General features: G+C 41.5%; 1 protein-coding gene across 1 annotated transcript in view; it reads right to left on the reverse strand.

Moving 5' to 3' along the window:
- Nucleotides 1–399: 399 nt before the first annotated feature.
- PPIL2 (peptidylprolyl isomerase like 2) overlaps nucleotides 400–24,774 on the reverse strand; it is a 73,026-nt gene continuing 48,651 nt past the window's right edge. The window contains exons 15-20 of the mRNA XM_086474056.1: nucleotides 17,132–17,249; nucleotides 14,489–14,545; nucleotides 4,302–4,374; nucleotides 4,080–4,142; nucleotides 3,462–3,601; nucleotides 400–1,759 (exon numbers count right to left, since the gene is read on the reverse strand). Coding sequence (XP_086330182.1) covers nucleotides 1,666–1,759; nucleotides 3,462–3,601; nucleotides 4,080–4,142; nucleotides 4,302–4,374; nucleotides 14,489–14,545; nucleotides 17,132–17,249 — 545 coding nt within the window. The 3' untranslated portion in view covers nucleotides 400–1,665. The remainder of the gene's footprint in view (nucleotides 1,760–3,461; nucleotides 3,602–4,079; nucleotides 4,143–4,301; nucleotides 4,375–14,488; nucleotides 14,546–17,131; nucleotides 17,250–24,774) is intronic.

Raw genomic sequence — 24,774 nt, forward strand, 5'->3', positions numbered from 1 at the left:
GAACTTGGCAACTCAAAACCGTGCTGAAGCAGAAGTTCGGTAGAAGGGATCAATAACAATTTATCAGGAAAAGACCAGCCAGGGAGAAGCAACAGGTTTCAGTAAGGTGTAAGAAATGCAGCTTGAGGAAAGTACCATCATATCCCCTGTTCCAGGAATCAAACACATGTTATTTCAAACTTACACGCTGCAAAATGTTGCAAAACAAAACCCCCCTATTATTCTTTCAGACTAGTTTGAACTTCCTATGATTTAACAAAGATGTAATCATATCCGCAAAGATCCCAGAGTTCTTTATGAGCATCTTAAAAAGTAGGAATGAATCACTTCCTTGTACGACAATCAACTTTGCAATGCCATGATCTTGGAAATTACAGCTGAACAGTCAAAGGCAAGCACTCAAAAGAAAATAAAAGCATTTAATGCAAAACATTTTACCAAAAGTTTTTACAGCAATTTCATATAAATGGACTCTTCTCTTAAAAGATGAAATCACCAATATAAATGTATTGTTACAAAGCTGATTACAAAACTATCTCCTCAGCCACGCAGAGAGGTAGGGCAGGTATTTCTGTTATCTGAAAACACTCAAGATGAACTGAAAAGTAATGTTCAGGATCTAGCCTGCTCTTTCTAAGCGATGGTAACACACATACAGTTTTGGATTAAAACTTCACAGGCTGATATTATCTTTACCCCGTACGGCCTTTATTAAGGTTCCTAATAATTTGTGGGTATGCAATTGACCTATCTGAGACATCTGTCAGCTATATTATACAGTTTTCCCTAATGATGAGAGGACTGATGTGTGGCAGATTACAGTGTGTCCCTCTGCAAGGAGCAGGCTTTAGGGATGGTTAAGAAAATTTAAAAAAAAAAGAAAAAAGAACTGTTTCTAGAATTGTTTCTATTCCTGCTCCATTGCTCCAGGCTGTAGTTTCCGGGACCCGAGGGCCTGCCACTGGGAGAAAAGAGTGGTGCAGCTACCTGAGGCTCTTCATCTAGATTCACTGCTTCCCAGGCTGTCAGAGACTTGAACAGGTACAGAGAGCTCATCTTGGAGTAAGCGAGGCCCTATGGAGACTGACGGCAGTGAGTCCAGCCCGGATCCTGACAGGCCCACAAAGAGCAAGAGACAACATTGGTCCTGGTGGAGCAAAAGGCAGCTGGAAGGGAAGGGCAGGAGCCCTCTCCTCCCCTCCGCAAAGCGTTACAGCAGCACAAGCCCTTCCCCAGCACGTTAATTTGTTCCTTCATTTGGCAGACGGCTCGTCTGGAAACGATTACCTGTGAAAGGAGCTCTTTCACCGACAGAGCTGTTCACTGCAGCAGCGTCCTGCAAGGCTGGGCTCTGCCTGGGCTGCTGCCAGCCAAGCAGAGAAATGCTCCAGCTAATCCCCAGCGGAGCTGGGCTGCCTGCTCCCCGCTTAGCAAAACAACAACAAAAAGGCCTTCGAGGAAGATGCAGTGAGGGGAACACAGCTCTCTAGAAAACAAAGCCACATTAACCAGCCTTAACAAAGCAACAGTTTTCTTCCCCAGTGGAATGGCAGGCTGGTGCCTTCCCTCCCCAGGACAGGCTGTCTTTTGGGCTCTTCGGGGACACGTGGGAGGCTGCCTTTTCTTTTTTCGCTGTGCTGCTCCAGTGCTAGGCTCCCCGCGCTGCTACCAGGAGCTGAAGTCCCCAAAGCCTGCGCTCTTTTTCTCTCTCTTCGCAGCTGTGCTGGTTGAGGGCCCGTCATCTTCCATGCTGCGCTTCCTGAAGTCAAAATGAAAACAACTCTCAGGGACTATTTACTGCTTGGTGGGACCAGGGAAGCTGGATGCTGTTCCTCTCCCAGCAACAGAGATACCAGTCCCAGCCCATCCCTTATCAATTAGAGTGCAAGCTCCGTGCCAGCATGGGGACTGCAGCAGGGATGGGGCTGGGGGCCTTTAGCATACCCAAAGGGAGAGCGTGTCAGTCTGTGGATATGGTTTGGGTCAGGCTTTGAACACTTCCAGGAATGTGTTCAAAACCCATCACGTTCTCCAGGCTAGAGCTGAAGATTTGACAGCTGTACTTTTTTAGCACAGTCATGATGAGTATGTGAGCCACAAGTTCTCTCCCTGCCTTCTCACCTGCATTTGTGGCAGCAAAAGGATTTATGGGGAATTAGGTGTAAAGCAGCTGGGCAGGTTTTTCAGATTCTTTCTTGTTTCTTGAGCATAGCCTGTTGCAATCACTGCTGCTATTCTCAGCCTCTCTCAAGCAGAGTTTGCAAACCCATGGAAACACTACTCAGCCAGCTCACATAGTTTTATTGACAGGTATCAGTAGCTGATAAGAAGAACCCTGAACCTGCCAAAGGGCTACTATGGCCCAAACTCCCAGTTTCAAGGCAGGCTGCAATGAGTGAAGGACTAGGAAAGAAAAGTCCTTTCTATACTACTTGGCCCTTTCCACAGAGCTGCAAACTCTGCTTGGGTTTCCTCTGTAAATTAAATACAGTGCAGAATGGCAGCAATTTTAAGCTGAACTTAGTATTTTAAGGGACAAGCAATATTTTGTAACTGAAACGCTTAACTGACACACCAAACTGACCTACATGGGCTAACGTGGTTTTGCTCTCAGTTATGCAAATACCTGTAAGTCACGCAGGCACATACAAGCTGATTAAATAGCTGTCCAGATCTGTGTATGCATAAACACCTGCCTTTACGCAGCAGACAACAGCATTTTTGCAAATGCTTTTAGAGAAGTCTGCAAAAAATCAAGTAGAAGGCATTTATTTTAATCTATCCAAAACGCATGCAAAGCTGCCACTCAGGTGGGATTCTGTACTGTCTTTAGGAAAGCAAGCAACGCTGCCAATCCCAACGGGTGTACAAAGGGTGTCTGGGAGAGGACGCTTTAGGACAAGCCTGTACAACCAGCCAGGCACCCTGGAGCTACTCACCAGGCACTCTGTGCTCCCATGGCAAGCCTGGGAACCTGCTCCCCTTTCCAGCCATTTCAGTTGGGCGGCTGAACAGGGAACCAGATCAGCAGACTGATAGGGGCTTAGCACAACTACTTTGTGCAGGGCAGAAGCTGCTAAACGAGAAACATCTGTGGGACTGTGGCCTTCAGAAATAGCTGCAGAAGAGGAAGAGACTAAAGATGGTGTAGGAAGCAACACAGCACAGTTCCTCAAGGACTTCTGAGTTGTGGAAATGTATCTACAGTTCTGAAGTCAGCACATGCTGTTAAATACCAACATGGTCATGTTCAAGTGCTAAAAGAAAAGCTTAGTTAACTTATAATCTTGAAAAATAACAGAAGTAGAGGGAACTCCTGATTGTTAGGACTGCATGAAAGTGTCTTTGCAAAGCCTGATGATGCAATCCAAACCTCTGAGCAATGGCACTGGACAGGGCCAGCATCCAGCAGGAAAGGCAACTAAAACACTCAACAAAGATCAGATGGGCAGAGAACTCACGCTGCGGCCATGTTAATGTATTTTCCAATCCCCTGCCGGTAAGTTTTAGGAGTCTGGACCTCTTTCTTTGGTGGGACCACTTCAGCTTTTGCTTTGGCTGCTTCTTCTTCTAGCTGGACCTTCTCTCTTTCTGCAGCAACCTGTGGGAAGCAAAGAGTGCAATCTATTGCAAGAGCTAGTCCAGAGGAAGGAGAAAATGTCTACAATTCTTTGAAGCTTTAAAGCACTCTAAAACAGCAATCAGCACCACTATGATTACAGGGCAGGCTTTAGGAGACAGACCTCAAGTGCCACTACAAACAGGTTGCCTGCAGCCATTGCAACAAAACTCCTCTCTTCTCACCTGCAGCTACCCATAGCTACTGTGGGCATTTGGAAAGGAAGCCATTGTAAGCCCGATGGAGTGGGAGCCGTGCCAGACTCGGCTCCAACACCTTTCTGCTGGAAGAGCGGTGATGATCCTGGCACACAAGTCAATGCTGAACGGCAGCTGTTTAATCTTAGCTTGCAACCCTATGGGCCAGCGGGCTGCTCATGTTCAAAGAAAAGGCATTAAGTTACAAAGTTCTCCAAAGAGTTTTCGCCTTTCAAAAAAAGCAGGCAACCAACTGTCCTCACCTGGGCATCTGCCTCTTCATACGGATCAACAAAAACAGTTGTTGTCTGAATTCGTATTTCCTCCTGGGAGCAGAAGAGAAGAGCAAATCAATCTGCTGATTAAGTTGCACCATCTGCCCCAAGTTCAGCTTTCAGAGAAGGGTCAGCGGGGTGAACCGCACTGCCACGTGACCCCATACGCGTTTGTTCCCTCCTGCACAGCCCCTGGTGCTTCACATGTACCTTGGGACGGTCTGTTTTTGGGTCACTTTCCACATTCTCCATAGCAGTCAGAGTGTCAAAGCCACCAACCACCCTAAAATACAAAGCACATGATTTTCTGCTGTCACAACACACTCAAAATACTCCCGCACCCTTACACCTAACACATCTAATTTATGCCCATTAATCTAGCAGATTTTTAAACCAATGTGTCTAGGGCAAGGGGCATCAGCAACTCTATTTGGAAGACCTAAGATAATGTCATTCAGCATGGAAGGTAATAATTTTTTCTCAAGTCTGGGATTTGAATTTAAAATCAAACAGAACGTGGAAAAGTCAAACCCTCAGAGCGAAAGCAAAGGCAAAAGCCCAGTAGCCACACAAACCAGCAAACTGGAGAATGAGCAACTGTGGACAGCCGCCTGTGCAAGAAGACACAAACCCATTTCAAAACGGGTTCACTTGCTAATGGTACAACCGAAAACTTGGAGCTCATTTGTTACTCCCATGAGCTTTGAAAAATAACCCAACAGACAGTCAAGAAAGTAAACGTTTTGATTAACTTCTGAGTTTTTACTTTTTTTTTTTTTTTTTTCAAAATGGTGTATCAGACCATAGAGTCCTATCGGGAAGAAAGGGAATCGTAACCACAGCACTACTGGAGAGCAGTGACACAGGTGTCCATAACACCACCACTAAGGCAGAAAGCGCAGGACCACTCCAAATGCACATCACAACTGAGAGCTCATGAGTCACAGCCACAAGATAATGCAGGGACACTTTTCATCACAGTTTTTATTTATGAGGACATTAGATCCCTGACCTCTCATTTTTCAAGTCAACATCTCCAAATACTTGCTTCAAAATGTTTAAGAAAGGCTGAAGACTTTCTGGATTGTTGCATGGTCATTTTCAAAAAAAGGGTGGAACAATGGGAAACTTCCAGAAAAGGATATTTAGAAAGGATAAATGGGGTGACCCAGATAATTATAAGCCTGTCATCCTGGCATCTATCCCAGCAAAATAATGGAATAGTGGAGACAGGACATGATTAAGAAAGAAAGGAAATAAGTAACGGCAATCAACAAGGTTTTGTGGAAAACAGAGTCTGTCAAGCAACCTTCTATCTTTGAGACGGCAGATGTGGTTAACAGGAATAACAGTGTCTGTGGAACAGACTTCTGGAGGGCGGCTGATATTTTGATTGCGAAACCAGAATGATATGAAGTGAACACAGCACACATTAAATAAAAAATTGGCTGACAGGTGTCAAAATCTAATTTTAAACAGGAACCACTGAGTCAGTATGTTTCCAGAGGGGTCCTGCTGGGATCAGATCTTGGTCCCAGGGTATTTAACACTTTTATCCATATCATCATCCCCAATTAAATTTGAAAACAGCTATACTTAGAAGAGCAGTAAATAAAGACGAAGACAGGCTGTTGATGCCGAGTGATCTAGATCCCTTAGAAAAGCAGGCTGTAGCTGGACATCATCTGTTTTAATAGAGCCAAGCCACATGGCCAGGAACAAAAATACAGCCCGTATTAACAGCTGTGGGACAATGAGAAGCAGCCACAGTTCTCAAGAACACTGCTCCTGGTGCCAGAGGAGTTTGAGGCCAGGAGCTCAGGAGGGAGGGCAGGACCTGGCCGTCAAGGAGCCAGGGCTGCCCCTGGGAAAGGGGTGCAAACCCAAGAGCCAGCAACCCTACCCTCCAGCTTTGATGGGGTGGCAACAGTTTTGAAGCCTGATTGCTGGGATTACTGGGACTCTGGTACCAGCACAGGTAGACTGTCAAGAGCTGGGCAGATGAAATGGAGGAAAAGCAAATTAAATTAAACTGGTGGGGAAAAAAACCAAAATAATCAAACTGGTGGAATATGTAGAGTGTTTTATCACTTTTCATATCAAAGAAATGAGCGATACCTCAACCAAAACAAACATCATATTCACAGGTATTTGACGTATTTATACTACGACATCTCATTCTTGCAGGTTTGGCAGCCAGGCAGCCCCCTCCAGTCCTGGCATGACAGTCTGCCCAGCCAGCACCAGGAGAGGCCTGTGACCACGAGCTGCAACGGTCTTGGCTGATCCAACAGAGAAATACACCATCTACTACCGCTCCACACCACACTATTTACACGCCTCACACGCTCCTCCCAAGAGCCACGTTAACCAAATGAAACAGGCTGACCACAGTGGTTTGAGAGGCAAGTTGGTCCTTCTCATTTGACACCCCTTGTGCTTAGGGCAGCACCACTGCCCCTCCCTGCAGCCCCACGGGCTGGGACAGGCATTAAACGCCACCGAAAAGACAGACCCCATCACAGAAAATCAAACGATGCAAGTCAGAGAGGGCGTTGCTCAGCATCTGCTCCGAGCAGAGCCATCCTTGCTAGTATTGGGTTGCTGCTGCACCGCTCCAAACTTCTCCCCTCTACTCCCCAAGGGCCTGTCGATGTTCTGTAATCAGGTGGTGACTTTTCAGAGCAAATAAAAAACATCTATGCAGGCTAGAACAGCCTCATTCATTTGCAACTGGAGGTAGCACACTGGGGGAAGCTGCACAGGGCTTGAAGACCCTGCACAAACTTAGGAAAGTTCATTACAAAACCTCAATTTTAAAATACTCCTCCGGGCCAATATCAGATTCACTTATAATACTGATGATTAACACATAGCCTAAGATATATTCACTGTATTTTAATTGCCCCTAAAGGAAACTTCTGATTTAATATTGGAGGATTTTCCAGCCAACAGCTCCACTCATTATCTGCTCATATGTTTTCATTTAATTAGGTTCTGATAATTTGAAATAGCCAGATGAGCTATGCACTGGCAATCTCAACTGAGTGATCCCTTAGCCCATAGCTAGACCTCCCACAATATGAGCCCTAATGCATGTTGGCGATGCTCACAAATCTTCAGTCGCTATGCTAATTACACTTTATTGGGAATACTTTGTCACTTGTACATTTTAAAAGGCTGTGAAAGACATGGCATTCACAGGTCATCAGTAAAAGACCTAAATAGTCTATTTTGACATGATTATAAAGAGCTATGAGGGAAGAAGACAAAGTTGTTATGCCTGCAGAGCATGTAATTCTCTTTTCTTCTTTGCTTCTTGTCTCTGAAATGGAAAATTGCTTTCTTTTATACCCCTGCATTCTCTAACATTTTGCACAGAGTATCTCTATGCACATTACGGTGTCAGCACAATGAGATCTCAATATAGGTTTATGTCTTTAGACACTGCCATAATACCAATAAAAAATAAAAATGAATTTGAATACAAAACACCAGCTCAGAGACGAGAGCTCTGACCGGAGGAATCTGAAATAATTTACTAGTCACTTTTGTTCAGGTAGCACTTGTAAGGTTTGTCAAGGATCAGGCCCATCTGAGGCTGGTGTTTCATTAGTAAAAATTAAAATCCAAAAAAGGACAAGATCTGATTGCAAACATCACCTGTACAAGAAAAACTGAACTACACACTAATCAGGGCAGTCATGGCTGGATGCAAAAAACCCAAATATTCCAACTTAAGGTCTCAAACAGTAACAAACTTTCCTCTCATTTTTCTAAGCAGAGAGACAATGTACACACACAGGCTCTCAAAACATTACATGTTGTTATTGTCAAATCTCATGATGCTACATTGCTGCACTAAAATCAGTTTGATGAGATATAATGTGTCTAAGCCCAGGCACTGGCATCCCTTACAGCAACTGCTCCTCACAGAATGAGGAAACCAATATGCTGGAGTAGTTTTGGGGATTCTTGGCCTGCCCCACAACACATATTCTGGGTGTAAGAAGAAAAGCTCACAGACATCTTGCCAAGAAAAAAGCCCATACAAATTATATGTAGAAAAGACCATCAGATCAGTGCATTAAAGCATTAAAAAAACCCTCTAAAGAGAGAGACACTACTTAATATTATTCTAATATCTGCTAATTTAGAACAAAAAGAGATAAAACCTGTTCTGTGAATAAATCTGAGCCTCAGAATAAGGCACTCTGTGTATCATATTCATTAAAACAAAATGCAAACTCCAGAAGTACAGACTAGTAGTATCTCTTTATACGCTTTACACGTGCTAAGTGCGTTACACAGACGCTGACAGGTCACACCACATTAGCCTTTCTCATGCAATGTCACTTGTGCTAAGTTGGGACTGCAGCAGAGAAGGGAAGGGAGAAGGGTAGAAACAAGTTTAGCCTTTTCCACTGTTTCTGGCTCTATTCCTTTTATAAGGTGCCACACATGCTTTGTCCTAAATTGACCAAGTCAAGTTTAAACAGATGTTCAGATGACATTCTACAGTGAAAAGGATGATACCTTCAAGACACCACTTAGATTAGAACAACCAGTGAAACCGAGGGTTTGCTGTGTACTTCCAGTAGATGTTGAACAGAGAAATTATGATCTCAACTATATATTTAGCTCAGCATCCCCGAGACAGCTTGTTGTATTTTTAGAGGAGCTTGATAAATGTTGCATTACATTTAAGCATGGATGACAACGTAGGTACATTTAGGTTTTTTTCTGTTAACATAGTAATGAAAACAAAAATATCCCCTTACTCATGCAATTCCGTTTTCTTGAAAACTGAGCTAAGTTAGCACTGGAAGCCTTTGCATTTCAAATTTAGCAATGTTATTTAAAATCTTACTTCCTGTTAAGGCTTCTTGATGCAAACTAATAACCTTGCTTTTTAACCACTGCTAATGTCTTTGCATGAAGGGTAAGTGAAATATCTGGACCAAGCTCTATCCATTTGCAATAGGCCAATGAAAGTCTCGCTGTACATTAGTTAGTGCTGCTCCCAAAGAAAATTGCAGCTCCCTAGCGGTCTTACAGACATTCACACATGGACTTCCTATTTTTCATATTTTTGTTTAGAAGAATTGTAAGGATTAAGACTTATGCAATGTTGGGGATGGCAGCGGTCCAAGACGATAGAGTTTCCTGGTCAGAAGACGATACAAGAACAATGTCTGGACTTTTTTTTTTAAAAAAAAAATGCTTTAAACTAGAAACAGAAATCAGAAAGAAACATTGTTGTTTTGTAAACACATTCTGCCCTCAAGGTTATTTTTACAAAAAGAAGTACTACATTTATATACACACACAGGGAGAACAATATATACATGCACAAACAAGTACACTCAGGACAAAATGTTTTCTATGTATACACCCAATCTGAAATGGAGTGAGCAATTCGAACTTGCAACAAGGATACAGTTGAAACACCTCAATCTCTCATGAGGGCTTCATCTAGCAGGCGAGACACAGTAATGAAGGGTGCTGAAAAACTAAAACAACTTGGAAAAAAGCACTTTGAAACTAGACTCAACAGATGAACCTGGCACATAAGGACTTCTCTGCTTTGGCACAGGTTCCTCTTTAGAGATCATACCACTGTTTTGGAAACGATAGCAGCCCTCGTGCAGCTCCGACAGCCCAGTCCTCATGTGCTACAGGACACCACGGCCACGGCTTCCACAGGGAGCCCTGGTTATTTTCCCACCTTGCTCTTTAGTCCTACCCTGGTGTCTGGGGAGCGGACTCTGCAGGGCAAAATTAGGTCAGGCTCCCTACACGGATTCAACAACAGAATCAGCTCTTCTGCTGTCACACAGTTTCTGTGTTCTTCAGATGCACTAAAGCAGAAGAGCAACAAGAACATGAGTTTCCCAGCTTAGAAGCCATTGGGATTCACTGACTCAAATCATACAGGGAGTGTTACAAGTGGAAACAGACACTGTGCGTTATTTAACCGCACCTGAGTAACTGAATGATGCCTGGCAGTTGTTTTTATTAGTTAATTAGTTTACTGGACAAGAGTTACTCACGTTGTCCTGTTCTACAGAATTGCAGTAGAAAGCATTAAACAGGTTAAGGAATACTTAACATAGAGTGATACTTATCAAAGGAAAGAAAACTCTCTTCCACAAAAGCATATGGCAAGGGGAAGAGGGAAGAAAAGAGAAGACTAAGCTGAGTGCATGTCAGCTACTGACTGGTGCCTCCAATTTGACCAAGTCTGAGGTTTCCAAACCACCTTGTGCATTATTTCCAGGAACATGAGAATTGAAGAATGAGCAGCAGAAACCTTGAGAAACAGTTAAAAGTTATCTGTGTAAGCAGATACACACAACCATGTACAAAGGGGAAACTGTCCTCCATATACTCATCTTCTGTCTCAGTTGCCATACCCTTTTCTCAGTTCTTGACAAACACAAGTGATGCTCTAATACGCAGAACTGCTGCACAGATCATTTCCAGCTTTGCCACTCTGACCACAATACTTTTCTCTCCGTTCCCTCTATTGTGCTTCTTTTTATCACATCACATACCTGCAACATGCCCTCACTTTCAAGCCCACCATGCTCTGCTTGTCCTAAATCTCAGAGAGAGCATTTCTCTCCTCCTGTTGATCAGCATGGCTCAATCACCTTCCACTATTATTTTAAACATGTACTTTTTCATATGTCCATTTAGCTTTGGAACAGGCTCACAAAAAACATCCACAAAGCCATTTCAGTTTTTCCTAGGCTTTCTTTTTCCTTGGTTCTGAAGAAAGTGCAAATTGTTGGTGGAAGGTAGGCTGAAAGTGGTCAGTTGCAACTTCCCTGTATCTATATGCAGCCTCTTTTCTACTTACACAGCTCTCTGGGACAGAGATTATGTTTCTATTTCTGCTTATAAAGGGCAAATGTACCAGGTTTTCTGATCCACAGGAGCTGTGAACCACTTAAGTAATAGAAAACATAGTCACAACACGAAGGGGATGTGAGCCTATACTGGTGTTTTGGCTGTAACATCCCTGTAGCTCACGCAGCTCACACAACAGTTGAACTCCCAGTTATCGCATGGGTAACAGGGACCCCCCACACACACAGCCCGTGACAGCAGCAGACAGGACCTTCCCCATGCAGCAGACCTGTGCAAATGCTTCTTATCCCCTCTGTGCAGAGCAACTGCATGTTGATTGGTTTATATTATTTGAGTTTCTAAATTAAACCTCTTACCAGCAAGCTAGAAGCCAACAAAAGCCACTAGTTAGTTTTCACGTTAATTACAGTGTCAGGAGAAATGGCAATTACTAGAAATGGTAATTACTAATTTAATCTAGGCAGCTCTGCTGGAGCAGGAAATCTGTGCAGCCTGCAACACACCTCCAGGGGAAGGCATTCTTCTCTCACTTTCTGCCTTTGTTTTTTGCTCCCCACCCATGTCAAATTATGTCCTTTATTTTCAGTAACATCCATCCTCATTATTGCCATGGTGGGCAGCACAATCATGACAAGATGCCTTCCCTGTCCTCCAGCTGCAGCCTTCTACTGAGACTTGAAAATTCCAGTGCACCAAGCCAGACACGTGCCACCTCTTCACAGTCCCACTGCCTGCAGCTGGGTGTGTTTTCCAAACATACTTAACAGCCAAACATCCAACATTAATAGCTGCTACTATGCAAAAACTGTGTTTTAAACCAGTGGGGACATGAATAAAATGCAACTCCAGAGAAGGAACTTTTCAATGTTCCATCCGACACAAGATCAAAAAAAAATAAGAAAGGGGTGGGGAATGATTGCTCTTTCACTCTTTTTTGTTCTCCAAAGTATGGAAAGCCTGCTGGAAAGCTCTATACAAATTACAAACAGGTCAAATTCTGCTCTCAAAGATACATATACGACATTTACTAACATGAACCAGAGCTGCACAGAAATAGCTGAGGGTACAGTTGAGATCAGAGTATTTAGGTTTTTATATTAACTGAAATAAGTAATCCTCAAATCTACATGAAAGGCACAACAGGCCAGTAAGCATCCAATTAAGACAATCCAATTTAACATTCATGGAAACAAAGAATTCTCATTTCATGAGTTCAGTCTATTCTTAAACCTAGATATTATTCATAGATATGCTTCCCAGATATTATTGTGCTATACAGTCTACGATCAGATACAGTCACCAAATCCCAGAAACACCCATGATCTAAAATGGGAAGCTGAAGCTGGAGTTTCACTAGAGATACAATCTCTGGAGTCTTTTGGCTTTTATGGCCTTTGAAAACAAATGCAGGTACAAACAGCTGAAGGATTCTGATGACAGAATATACATCTTAAGAGCTGCACACATCAGCCTTTTACATTAAATTTGTAGGTAAATGCAATTATTCAAATATTCAATTTGTAGACTAATATAGAGTGACTGGAATGCATCTATCCCAGCATCTTCATTTTTTACATTCTTTGAATTAATCTTTATTTACATGCAAGAGAATCCAGAGTAAAATTCACCTGCTCTGTGTTCATATGAAGATATCACACAATTTTCATGCAGGGAGCCAACACGATTCCAAACCAATATTTTTTATAAAGTTTCTCCTTTGTATTTCAGCTAAGAATATTTGCAGTGCTGAGAAAGAAGCACCACTTCTTTGGCAACTAAGTTCAGATTCTGTAGTAGCAAGGACAATTGAAAAATTAAGACAGTCTTTGCTAAAACTGCATCAATCTCTGCTATACACACTTAACCAGACTTACTTGGACTAAAGCAATTCCTCTCTAAAGGGCAACATATAGTGTGAAACATCATTTGAGATATTTTGCTCACAAGGTACTTGAGATGTTACGCACAGTGCAAAGGCTTTTGGGAGCACATTCCCTGCACCGCACTAAGCTCAGCTACTCTTGAAATTCTTTCCTGGTGAATTATGGTAAAACTGGAGTACACTGGGAAAACACAGCAAAGACAGCGGAGGACTATACAGGATGCTCACTGACGCCAGGTTGCATCCAGAACTGAAGAACAGTCACATTTTCAGCTGAGCTATCCTAATCCAAATACTATTTGATGAGGTGGCAAGCTCAGGTTAACAGCATTACTGTATAGGATTTAAAGGGATTTTTGCAAGGAGGACTCAAATTGTTGCTAAAGTGAAATAGTCTTAAGATATGGGTAATCTAAGTTGTCCAAGAATATACTTGCTTTCAGCCTTTCAGCATTAGAATTTACTTTATTTATCTGCTTTCACCAAATGACAAGGGAACTTAGTATTTTTCTAGGACAGACCTGAGAAAGGAAAAAGAAATATATTTCAAAGGGTGAGATTATTGCAGAATCAGTATTGGAACTATCGGCTCTGAAATAATTGTTTAAAATGAAGCCAGTTTCTGCCTCAAGAACTCACAGGCAGAGAAGATGGATTAAATATATCACTTTCATTGTACAGCACAATTGTATGACATCCAATCAAAGTAAACAGCACATGCATTTATTTTCAATTGCTGCCTTTCAAATGGATAAAACTATGAAAAGAATAAAACCCAAATCTTCATTTAAAAAAGATTGTAAAATCCTCGTGAACTACTAATGAAGCAGGCTAGTGAAATTCCCCTTCCTGCCATTTGCGCCAAGGCATTTGTTAGAACAGCTATGCTGACTTGGTAAATACCACGTACCTGCAGCAGAGGAAGCAAAGAACAAACTGTAACAGAAAGATTTTGTAATACCTTCTGCAATAAATACCTTGATCTTTATCATGTGAGGGCCTGACTGGAAAAGACTTTTGGAAGAGACTTCTTGATAAAGAATGAAGTTCCCCTGCTGTCTTGGCACTGGTAGTATTTTTATATATATACACAAACATGTGTGTATGTACACACACGTATACACAAACATACACATTTTATACTGATGATAACTGTCAGGAATAAAAGAAAAGAATAATATAATAAAAAATAAAAAAAAGGGCCAAAAGACCTAACCTATGCAGAAGCTCTATGGTCTATGCCATGAAGAGCAGCCCTGTCATGACTAATTTCCTGGTTGACAGCTTGTAAGAGGATGAAAGCCGTGTTGCAGAGGTAATCTCTGGTGTTCCAGCAATTAGCATGCACAAATATTAACGTGGTTGGTTAAGGAATGATGATTACTTTGTTCATGACTCCCTGGAGGGCTACCCAGAGAAGGGAAATAAGGCAACTTGCAGCAATGGAAGGAGAAAAAAAGGCAGAGTCTGATGCCTAGCACTGATGTGACGTTGGCCACCTAATTATGACCAGAACTGGATTGTGAGCTAAGATTTTGCTCCAATTCAACTGCAAGAGTCAGTAGATTCTTCTCTTTAGGTTTCAGACGCACAGGAGAGCATGTCTGCTATACTGCTGCTCATGATATCCTTCACTTACCTTCCAAAAACTGTATGCTTCTTGTCCAGATATGCACAAGAGCGGAATGTGATGAAGCTGGAAGGAATAAAAACATAACAGTTAGCATATTGTCTCATTGATACTCAACAACAGCCGATAAAGCTTAAAACCAGAAAGTGTATGCAAAACCTCTCTGAGAGAAGAAAAGCCCTTCTCCCTCTCTGTCTCCTCTCTGGGAGGCCCACTGGCCAAACATCCTTTAACTCCTCTCTTTCACGCATTTTGTCTTGGATTTCTGGAGTTTTGACATCCTATTTTTACACCTTACTAACACCCCTAAACAGTACTCCAAGCAAGTACTCCCCGGGAAGCTCATACAGGACAGGGAGAAGTGCATGCTGTTTGAGAACTATATTTCTCGTGCATGACTGGGAGCTTGTATCCAGCAAATACAGCTATATAAACACAACAGCCTCTGCCAGTGTAAACTTCTGTCTTTTAGGATATTTACTTTTTGCATTTCTCTTCCATTAAATTGGCCTGTCAGTGATCCATTTCTCATCTGGACAGAGCGAATTTGTGCTTTGGATACAAATGTGGCAGAAGAATACTTCAAAGCGTCAAAAGTAATGAAAACCTGTGAAACTTGGATTTTTAATTTTCAATTAATTGGACTTTTAATTTTGGGGGTTGTAATTTTAAACTTAAACATGGGAACTAAAATACGAAATCTAAAGCAACCTTCATGACTAAAACTTTTCTCTAAAGCTTAATGCTTCTTTGGAAGACTTGGACTATGAGCATATGAGACATAGAGGTTTCCATGCTGTGGTCTACAGACCACGGTGGCCCATCTTGGCTGGACATGCAGTGCTGGCTCTCCTCCCCGTCTCCATCTGTTACACTACATTAGAGTCAGCTAAAAATATATAAGCATTCCAGAAGCACTTTTCCATATAAGCAACTGCCTCAGGAAGTTATACAATTGCAAATAGGAGGGGCTGCAATCTGCCAGACAATCTATTAAGATGTAGCTTGCCCTAGGAAAGCTCTGAGATGCTGTGGAGAATGCAAACTCCTACACAGGGCAAACATTACAACTTAGCCTTATCCACAGGTTCTTGGCATCACTTTATTCCCAACACTTAAGATTATCAAGTGGTCAGTTATGTAGCATTGTAATAAAAAAAAAAATCTGAGCAGTAGCAAATATACAGAGAAAGCTTCTTATCCATCACTGCAGTCAAAAGAAAATTAAGGACAGTGGAATTAACGCAACTCAGGATGATCCCGGAGGAGAAGTCCTGAATGTTATTTGAGCATCACCTTACACAGGGGCCCCAGCTCACTCTGCACTGCAGTGCCTATCACCTATGGGGAGAGCTATTCACTCAGTTCCTAAGGCCACAACAGTTGCTAGAAGTGGCTAAACACTGCCTAGGAAGCTTTATAAATATAGGCAGCTGGAGTCTCTCAAGGACTTCACATATAAAGGAATTTCATATTTCATTTATAAATTTTAGGGAAACATAAGATCATGTTTACAGCAGCAGATGATGTGACTCAATATGGCACATCACTCATGAACTGTCTCTGTAACTTCTCTTTCTAGAATCCCTTTTTTTTAAAAAAAAAAAATAAAAGCCTCTACTCTCCCCTAATTTAGCGCCTGAGTACTGGCAATAACATTCAAATCCAAAATATGCTCTAAAGCAACTCGATCCTGCAAACTGCTCAACACGTGCTTAGCCTTAAGTATGTAAGCCCATTAAAGGCCCTGAGACAAGCACTTGTGTTTAATTAAAGCTAACCACACTACTGCATAGTTTACAAGCCAGAATAATACTTAGCATCACGAAGACCAACACCAAGAACCCCCTCCCTGCCTTCCCAGTCCCAACACAGTACTGTACACACACACACTCACACTCACTCTTCCTGGGGCTCCCAACAAAAGTACAACTTTTTAATATTGCACTACTTCACAGTGAATAAATAGTTGGCTCAAAGTGACATAGAACATTTTCAAAAGACTGCAGGCAAACATCTGTATTAATGTTACGCATACAGAAGGTTAATACAACTTCAATATTTTTAAATTTCATTTTTTGTTCTTCCTGCTTCTTCGTTCATTTTTTTTCCTCATTTTAGTCCTCATTCTGCTTTTGTACATTGAAAACCAAGTCATTCTCAATCCCAGATTCTGCACTCTGCCACATCTGGGTTCTACATATTTCAACAGTGCAGAACTGTTCTCATTTATTTAAAATCAGGTGAATAAAAGGAATGAAATTTCCATAGAGTATATGTTTCATTCCATTAAGCCCTTTCAAAAAGTTCAATAGGGGGCTAAATTTAAACAGAGTGGAGAGGTGTAGTGGTCTTACAGGGATAACACTGGGGGGACACAGACAAAAGTGAACAAAAACTTCATAAAAACTGAAAAGACAAATTAATTATGATATAATAAACCTACAGGTCTTCTTGCCATGCTTCACTTTGCTCTTAGATTGGGTAACAGCAGCTGTAGCTACCCTGACTTCAATATGCAGCACTTGACAGAATATTTCACTTGACTGAACTTTAAAGAGTAGCTCATAAAATGTCATTTGTTTTCTTAACAGAGTAAGACACAATGCCTAGAGGGAAACAATAAAACACAAAAAGCAAGTGACTACTTACAACTGTGATTTGTTTGTGTTGGGTCCCGAATTGGCCATACTAAGAACACCACGTCCCGTGTGGGACAAATTAGGCTTAAATTCATCTTTGAAAGGTTTTCCCCAGTAAGATTCTCCTCCTTAAAAGAGAAAAGATGATAGAAGAAATGTTTGTTTTCCTTACTTTCACACTGCATTTTATAACAGGCACTGACATTAAATTCAAGGTTTCTGGCACTTCTCATCACTGTGTGTATAATATATTCTCACCTCATCCCTATCGCTGGGCTAGCATTTGAGCACGCCCTTGAAATCAGATGTTTCTAAGTGGCAACACAATTCTGTTCCCTCACACTATCAACTGCAGCAGACCACATAGTTTATCAACGGCATTATATACTGTGTGCTGAAGAACTGTCAAGGATTTTATTTTTCACTGCTGGTCCACCATAATTTTTCTTTTTTGAGACATTAAATCTTTAAAAGTGGCTTCCTGACAAAACACAAAGCAAAGAATTACTAGTTTAATTGCACTCTGGATATAGCATTGCTTCCGCAAATAAAATATCAGGGAGATGAAACACATTTATAGAATCAACTAAGAATAGGAGCTATAAGCTCAAATGCTTAATTCCTGGCTAAATAATGAAGAGTGACGATATATACTCCTCCAAAATAAAAGGCAAAGATTAGATATTTGGCCTAGATACCTGGATGATGTAAACACATTCGATGAAGTCAAAAGGTTGATAAAACTTTGCTTGAGCCACAGACCCAGCCCTCCAAAACTGATTTCTTTTCTGTGTCTGTGGATAGAAAACGGGTCTGGGAGACCTCTCCTCCTGGCCGTCATTTTTACATTATTTATGACAGATCTGACATTTTCATTTGCACTTTCCTCCAGGATCATTCTTAATAAGAAAAATGAAGGCTGAGATGAGTCATAGTTTTACAGTCAAATCCATAATCTTGTTTGACAAACCATGAAAAAATATTTCACCTTAGGATAGTATTAAAAATAAAACAAAACTACCCAAACAGGCAGAAAGACTGGTCCAGCTACAGAACTGGCTCAAGAATCCTCTAGAGTAACTGTATCACTTGTGAAGCAGGGGGTCAGTAAAGGATCTGCAGTGCTTAATGGCTATTTGCACATGTAATACAGAAAAGCAATTTGATGATGTGACTGCACAGGCAAGTAGCAAATAAAACTGAGGAATAAACAGTCTCCTACTGAAAACCTTATGCAGAAAAATCAGAGTGCATCAAATGAGAGAAGAGTTTCAGATGATACCATGAACACAAAGCATCACATGTGGACAGCTGCAAGTGCAAGTGGAACTAAGTAAGCAAGAAATTTTGGAAGAAACTGACCCACTTAAAAACCCAATTAATCATGTTCAAAAGACCTATTAATAGAGTAGAGTGTTGCCTGCTCTGCAATTTGACAAGAGGCAGCAAAAGGGGACAAACTCTGTAGGGATTTTCTGTAATCAGGAGTAGAGGAGTGATTACTTTAGCAATCTTTGGCTATTGAGTATTTTAAGATCAGCTAAATTACATCAGCTTGATTCCATATGCCAATCTCTTCCAGTAGTGGATGAAAGGGATATGGTACAGCTGCGGCCAGCTCTACTGCCTTGAAGACGGATCCAAACCGCAGCTATTCTAGCCAAATCCAAAGTGTCATCCTGTTAGAAAATGTCTTACCAAAGCCAGTAATTTTCTTTGCTAATCAATCTCCCTGTGTGTTCCTATTTTCTAAAAGAGGTTACTTGCGCAGTGCCTGCTACCTACCTTGTTCAGAAGAACAAAGTTCTTGTAGGTTAGTAAACAAACAAGTTACACTGGGAATATGGCAAGGATGCATGCTGACAGCTGCTGCCCGAAACCAGAAACACACCTGCACAGCCTGCAGACCCACTGCCCATCCACAGCACTACGCTCTGCGCACTATTTCTCTTTCCCTCTTTGCTTTTCAGTTTTCACTTTTCCACTTCAATCTGGCCTGGCAGGACAGCATCAGGATGGGCTCCCTGCCCACACCACCACGCTGCTGCGGTGCCATTGTTTCAGGCCCTGCATTTCTGTTGTCTGCCATGGCCGGACTAACAAACTTCACTTGGACTTCCCCTATAGAAATATGTAATTTTGCTTCAGAGGACCTCTTGAAGGAACTCCTAATTATTTGAAAAGCAGATGCACTTGCTATAAATCCTAACCTAGAGGAGTGTTTGCTGTCTAGAAATTTTCAGACGATACGCCAACATGAACACAGCCCACTGACGTGGTACACAGCAGTAAGTGGCCAAACCCTTGAGTCCATCACATCCTTCATATGCTTTCAGCTGATGCTGGAATTACAGCATTGTCAAGCTGCTGAAAGAGGGTGGAATGAACCCTGAAGCCTTTGCTGGTCAGAAAAATAATTCAAAAGGAAAGAGAAAAATTGTGAATGACAGAGAGACTCTCTCTTTCTGGCACAACAAGCAACCAGACCCAAGAACTTGCAGACAGGAGCAATGAGCCATGATCTTTAGATTTTGGAATATTTATTTTTGTATGATTTAATTTCAGATCATACACCGCAGGTCAGAATTAATGTCATATGTACGAAGGCTAACTGTGGTTCATTCCAGTTCTCTGGAAATAAGTGCTAATGTTTTAGTAGATAGTTACAGCATGAGATCCAGTCCCTGCCTCCCTGTCTGTCTGCCATACAGCTGTTTCCAAGGCTAATTCTGTCTGCCTGGGAGCTGCAGGCAAGAACAGAGAATGGCCTGTGCAGCATCTGCCTAAAAGGCCAGACGTCCTATAAAGGACATAGCTGAAGTGTCTGCAGAGCCCTGTCAGCACGGACTGGCATGGGGCAGTGGAGAGGCTGCAAAGGCAGCGAGACAGCAGTACAGGAACAGTTTGGGGTTTGTTGTTGCTTTTTTAAAGAAAAAAAAACCCAATTTTTTAATTTAAGAATACTTTAAAAACCAAACCAAACGCAAAAGTATTCTCCTTAAATTAAAAATAGCCTGAATGTGCTGTTTTTCAAACTCCTGCTAACCTCTGGAATTGTTCCAGGCTTCAAGTATCTGCTTGAAGCAGGACCAGACAGAGCAAGCCAGAAGATGGTGAGTTAAATGTATACATTTTTTAATTACTGAAAACCAGAATCATCATCTCTCTGAAGATTAAGTACAGATCCCTCATTAGTCTAATGCCATGACAGCACAATGCTCAGCCAGGGGGGTCTGGAACAGGGATTTTAGAGTCTTACATTTCACTCTCTATGTAAAGCTCAATGTAAACTTGGAAAAGTAACTGACAGGCTCCAAACCTGCCACCAATAATTAGGAGGCCTTTGGAAGTACCTAGCAGATTTTACTGTGTTTATTCTCAACATGGTTGGGAGGTGTGGCTGTGCCATCTTCCTCGTTTTCTGAAAGCAGAATGGGCGCAGACAGACAGAGGAGGTGGGACCGTTGCAGTGTCTAGCTCTAGCCCTCTCATGTTACACTCCCAGCACATGGCATAGAGAGGAGGCTCCTCCTTATATTCCCCAAATCTTCCTCTGAGAGCACACAGATCAGCGCTGACTATATATGGAGTCACAATGATGCAAAAACCTCACCCCGAAGCTGATGTACCAGCCTACAAGCAAAGCTCACGGAAAATGCGCAGTGGGCAGCACTGCCTGTCACTTCACCTTCCTCTCAGCTTACTCCTTGATAAGATTATCTTCTCTCACAGTGGAGCTATGTGCCTACTGGACTTGCAAATGTTTCTGAGATCCTACTACAAAAAGAGCTGGAAAAAAATTCTGGGGGCTTCTGTGCTAAAACTCACGTGGGTGCTGCCGCTGGCTGGACTGGTGCTGGGAGTGTGAAAAGGAGCAGTACTCACAACCCTGCATATGGGGGTCTCCTGTTTGCACAAAGCTGGGACCGGCCACAGAAACACACTGGTCTTCCAACAGCATTTAACATGTACAACGTCAAAGCCTTCAGAAGCCAGAATGAATTTTGCACAATTCCGTAAAAATAAAAATCACATGCCTATCCAGTCGCCCAAGATTCAAAGCTGAAGGCTGCCGGAAGCCACCTCCCTACATTTTTGATAAAAGAGAAACATTCTCTTAAAACTAAATAGGTGTTTAGCTAATTCTTACACAGAGATGAAACTAAATAGCTCATAGAAAAAATTAGACTGTAATCATAATTTCCATGGCTATCCAGAGTGGCAAGATATATTTAGCTTGTGACTGAAGCACAGTTAGTTATTCAGTCTCGTATCTGCATCTTGTGCTGATAATGTAAAGGTGACTAGATCTAAACTGACACCTCCAACAATCACACATTAGCAACTATAGAGAAAAAACCCCACATTTTCAGATTGTCTTTTGAGCTAAACCAGCTTACTCTCTGGTAGTCTATGTTCCTTCTAAAGGCATTTTTTTCAGAAAGTAATTTTTTGGGTAAAATTACAGAAGTTGTACAACTTTCTTGCAAAGAGCTGAAAGAGGCACCTAAAGCTTCAGAAATGTAGCATTCCAAAAGCCAGGTGTGGGTTGGGAATTATCATTCATGACAGTTGTGATTTTAAATAAATCCTTACTTTTTCTGGCATAAAAATTGCTAAGCAGTGGTAAGGAAGTGGGACGGCTTTGATTCACAAAAATGATGGCTTACTTTCTGTAATTTTCTTCTTGTCATTTGGAACAACGAGGTACATAATAACATCTGACACTTCTGTGGAGCTTTCCAAGTGAGATTCTTAAATCATTTTGCAAATATGAAAGCCTTAGCTCAGCCAGTAAGTGCTTCTCTCCCTTCAGATAAAAGGACACAGTACTCTTAACCCCACATACCAGAGGGCGGATTTTCAGAGGGGCTGCAATCTAAAAGGACTATATTGCTAGATAAAAAGGTCTTGCTCTTGTCCTTTTGCTGAGCCTCAATCATGCAAGGAAAGGGGCTCAAAAACTGGTTACATTTTAGGAACTTGCCTTGTTAGGAAATCACATTGCAGAACTGACCATGTTTGTCCACAGTCCCTTTGCTATCGACAGTTCAGAGGGAAAAAAAAAAGTGCTTCACTCTGCCATCCAAAATGTAATTCCCAACTACCAGTGGTATTTTATCTTGGACTTTTACAGCTATTATATGCCACCTTTGTGCCCTCCTGCATTTCTAAATGGACAGAGGCACAAACAAGTTGATTCATGAGACCCTCCAACAGGTTGCAAGTAAGAACAGCTGAAAAATGCCTGTGCTGCTTTGAAAATGTGCTTTGCATATAGTTTTCCCTTTTTCACACATAATATCCTAAAAAAGGGCTTAGGATATTAAATCTATTTTTCCTACATGCAAATTTTCTTCTATTATTTGGAACACTGAAAATACAGAGCAGCTGCTCCGCTTGCACTAGCATGAGTTAGACAGAATTATTCACAATGTTCAACCACTTAGTTGTTATGAACAGCAGGAAAAGAGATACATCACAAATCTAAAATTCATTTTCAAATAATTAATCATTACAAAGAATGACCATGACTCAGCTTATTGCTCTGAATACTGCCTCTATAGGTGGTTATTTTGTTAGAAAAGAAATAAGCTGCTGCAGCACAATAAAATTTCTCCCAGTAGTCTTATGAAACATTAAGTTGAAGGCCATAGAAAATCAGTTTGGTCCCCTAAATCAGTGTCAGCCTTACAGGACTATATATCTAACTGCTTTGGCAATGCAGGTCTGCCAGCTAAGCTAAGGTAAAACTCTATCCCCCCCTCTTTGAGTGTGGTATCTCAACTTCTAGGTGCCATAATGCTAATTTCCACCCTCTTCCATCTCAAGGTTAAATGCTTAACACCAGGATTCAGTTGTCCTTCATGTGTCTGCTGGGTCACAGTTACTTTTATGACAGCCTAACAAGAGACTCAAAAAGGACACATTGGGATGCTGCATAACAAACAGGAAATAAGGAATAGCGCTGCTTACAGATAAGACTGTTCAGCCAGAGCAGCCGTGGAAGCGGACAGTCAGTGACAACCACTTGGCATTTCACATCTGTGAAATGTTTCCAAAACACAAGCACACTTATCTAGGTGAGCAGAGAGCACAGCTGCAGTCTATGTATGTATGGCATGTAACCTTGTGGCGTATTGCGCTCAATGTGCCCAAATCCACCGTGAAGCCAAACAGTCCTGGGCTTAGTTAGCAATGGAGTGGGTGATCATCTAAGCATTTGGGTGTTGCAACCATAACCCTGACACCTGTTGCTGAACATGGGATGAACATCAGATGACAGAAATAAAACGGTGGGAAGATTTTTGAACAAGTCTGTTCTAGTTCCTGAGCTGATGAGCAGGAATAATTAAATAAATATAACAAAACAAAAATATATACAGGCTTAATGCACCTTCCACATACCAGTTTGGAAAATATGGTTTTGTTTTGTATTTTAAACAAACAAAAGAAAACCAGACAAATAAAACCCCATCCCAAACCTCTTAGCCATAAAATTTCAGATAAAGCAGAAAATTCTATGTAGAAGAGGAAACAAAGGATGTTCTTTTTTTCCGAAGTCTTCCTACAAAAGGCTCCAACAGAAACAACTCTGTCAGTTTAAAATATTGATGTTTAAAAGGTCACCTACAAACAGTCTTCCCTATTGCCAACTGGAATATCTGGGAAGAAAGTCCTGTTCTACTCTCACATACTTCTCTGTTATTACAGAAGTCAAGTGATTTACTCCCTCAGTAAACCTCTAAGACCATTAAATCTTATGGACTTTTTAAGCTTTCAAAGATGCCCCTCTGTTTTTTTTCTAAGAAGCAGTGAGTCAAAGAAATACTGAAATTCCAGCTGTCAGAAGAAATAAAAAAGGGAATTTATACTGCAAATAACATACAAGACCCAGGTAAAAAAGGCACAAAGTACTGAATCCCACTGCTTTACTCCAAAGCTTTCCTAATATGAATACCTGTGATCACATTAGTAACGTGCAAACCAACAGACCAAAATTTTTACAGCACGGGAGCCTAGGAGAGCACCACTACATTTGCCATGTTCTTACACTGCTGCCGAGCTGTACCTTCCTCTGGCTGTGCTGTTCCAGAGAGAACATAAAGCCAGACAGGCACCTTACGTCTGGCTACCTCCTGGCTCAAGATACTCAAGTGAAATTTCTGCCTCACATTCAAGTGTCCAGGATCTATCATGTAGTGAGGAACAAATCCTGACAGACTACTTGCACTCTGCGAACTGTCTAAGCACCTTCATTTAAGCAAGTATTAAACACAAAGGCATGACAGTTCAAGAGAAATCTAGTAGCCCATCAGACTGTCCATATACAACATTTTCTTGTGACATTATCATATTTAATAAGTGATTAAGTAAGGATATCTAAAATTCAGCTGTCTTCAAAAAATAAAAACCATTCAGTTGCAAAGAAGATAGTCGCATCATTTGGACTCTACAATAACTGCAAACAGCCTCTAAAATCTGCAACACTCATATCTATTTGAGTGTACATTGTTCATTTTATTAGAACTTTAATAGTCTTGACAGATATTTGCAAGACATCTCACCTGCAATATATTCATATTTAATTAAGAATGACAAGGAGGAAAACAAGACTGAAAAGACTCTAGAGGTCATCAGACTCCTTTTTTT

Source organism: Leptosomus discolor, chromosome 16 (genome assembly GCF_034619465.1).
Source record: "Leptosomus discolor isolate bLepDis1 chromosome 16, bLepDis1.hap2, whole genome shotgun sequence".
Taxonomy (NCBI): Eukaryota; Metazoa; Chordata; class Aves; order Leptosomiformes; family Leptosomidae; genus Leptosomus; species Leptosomus discolor.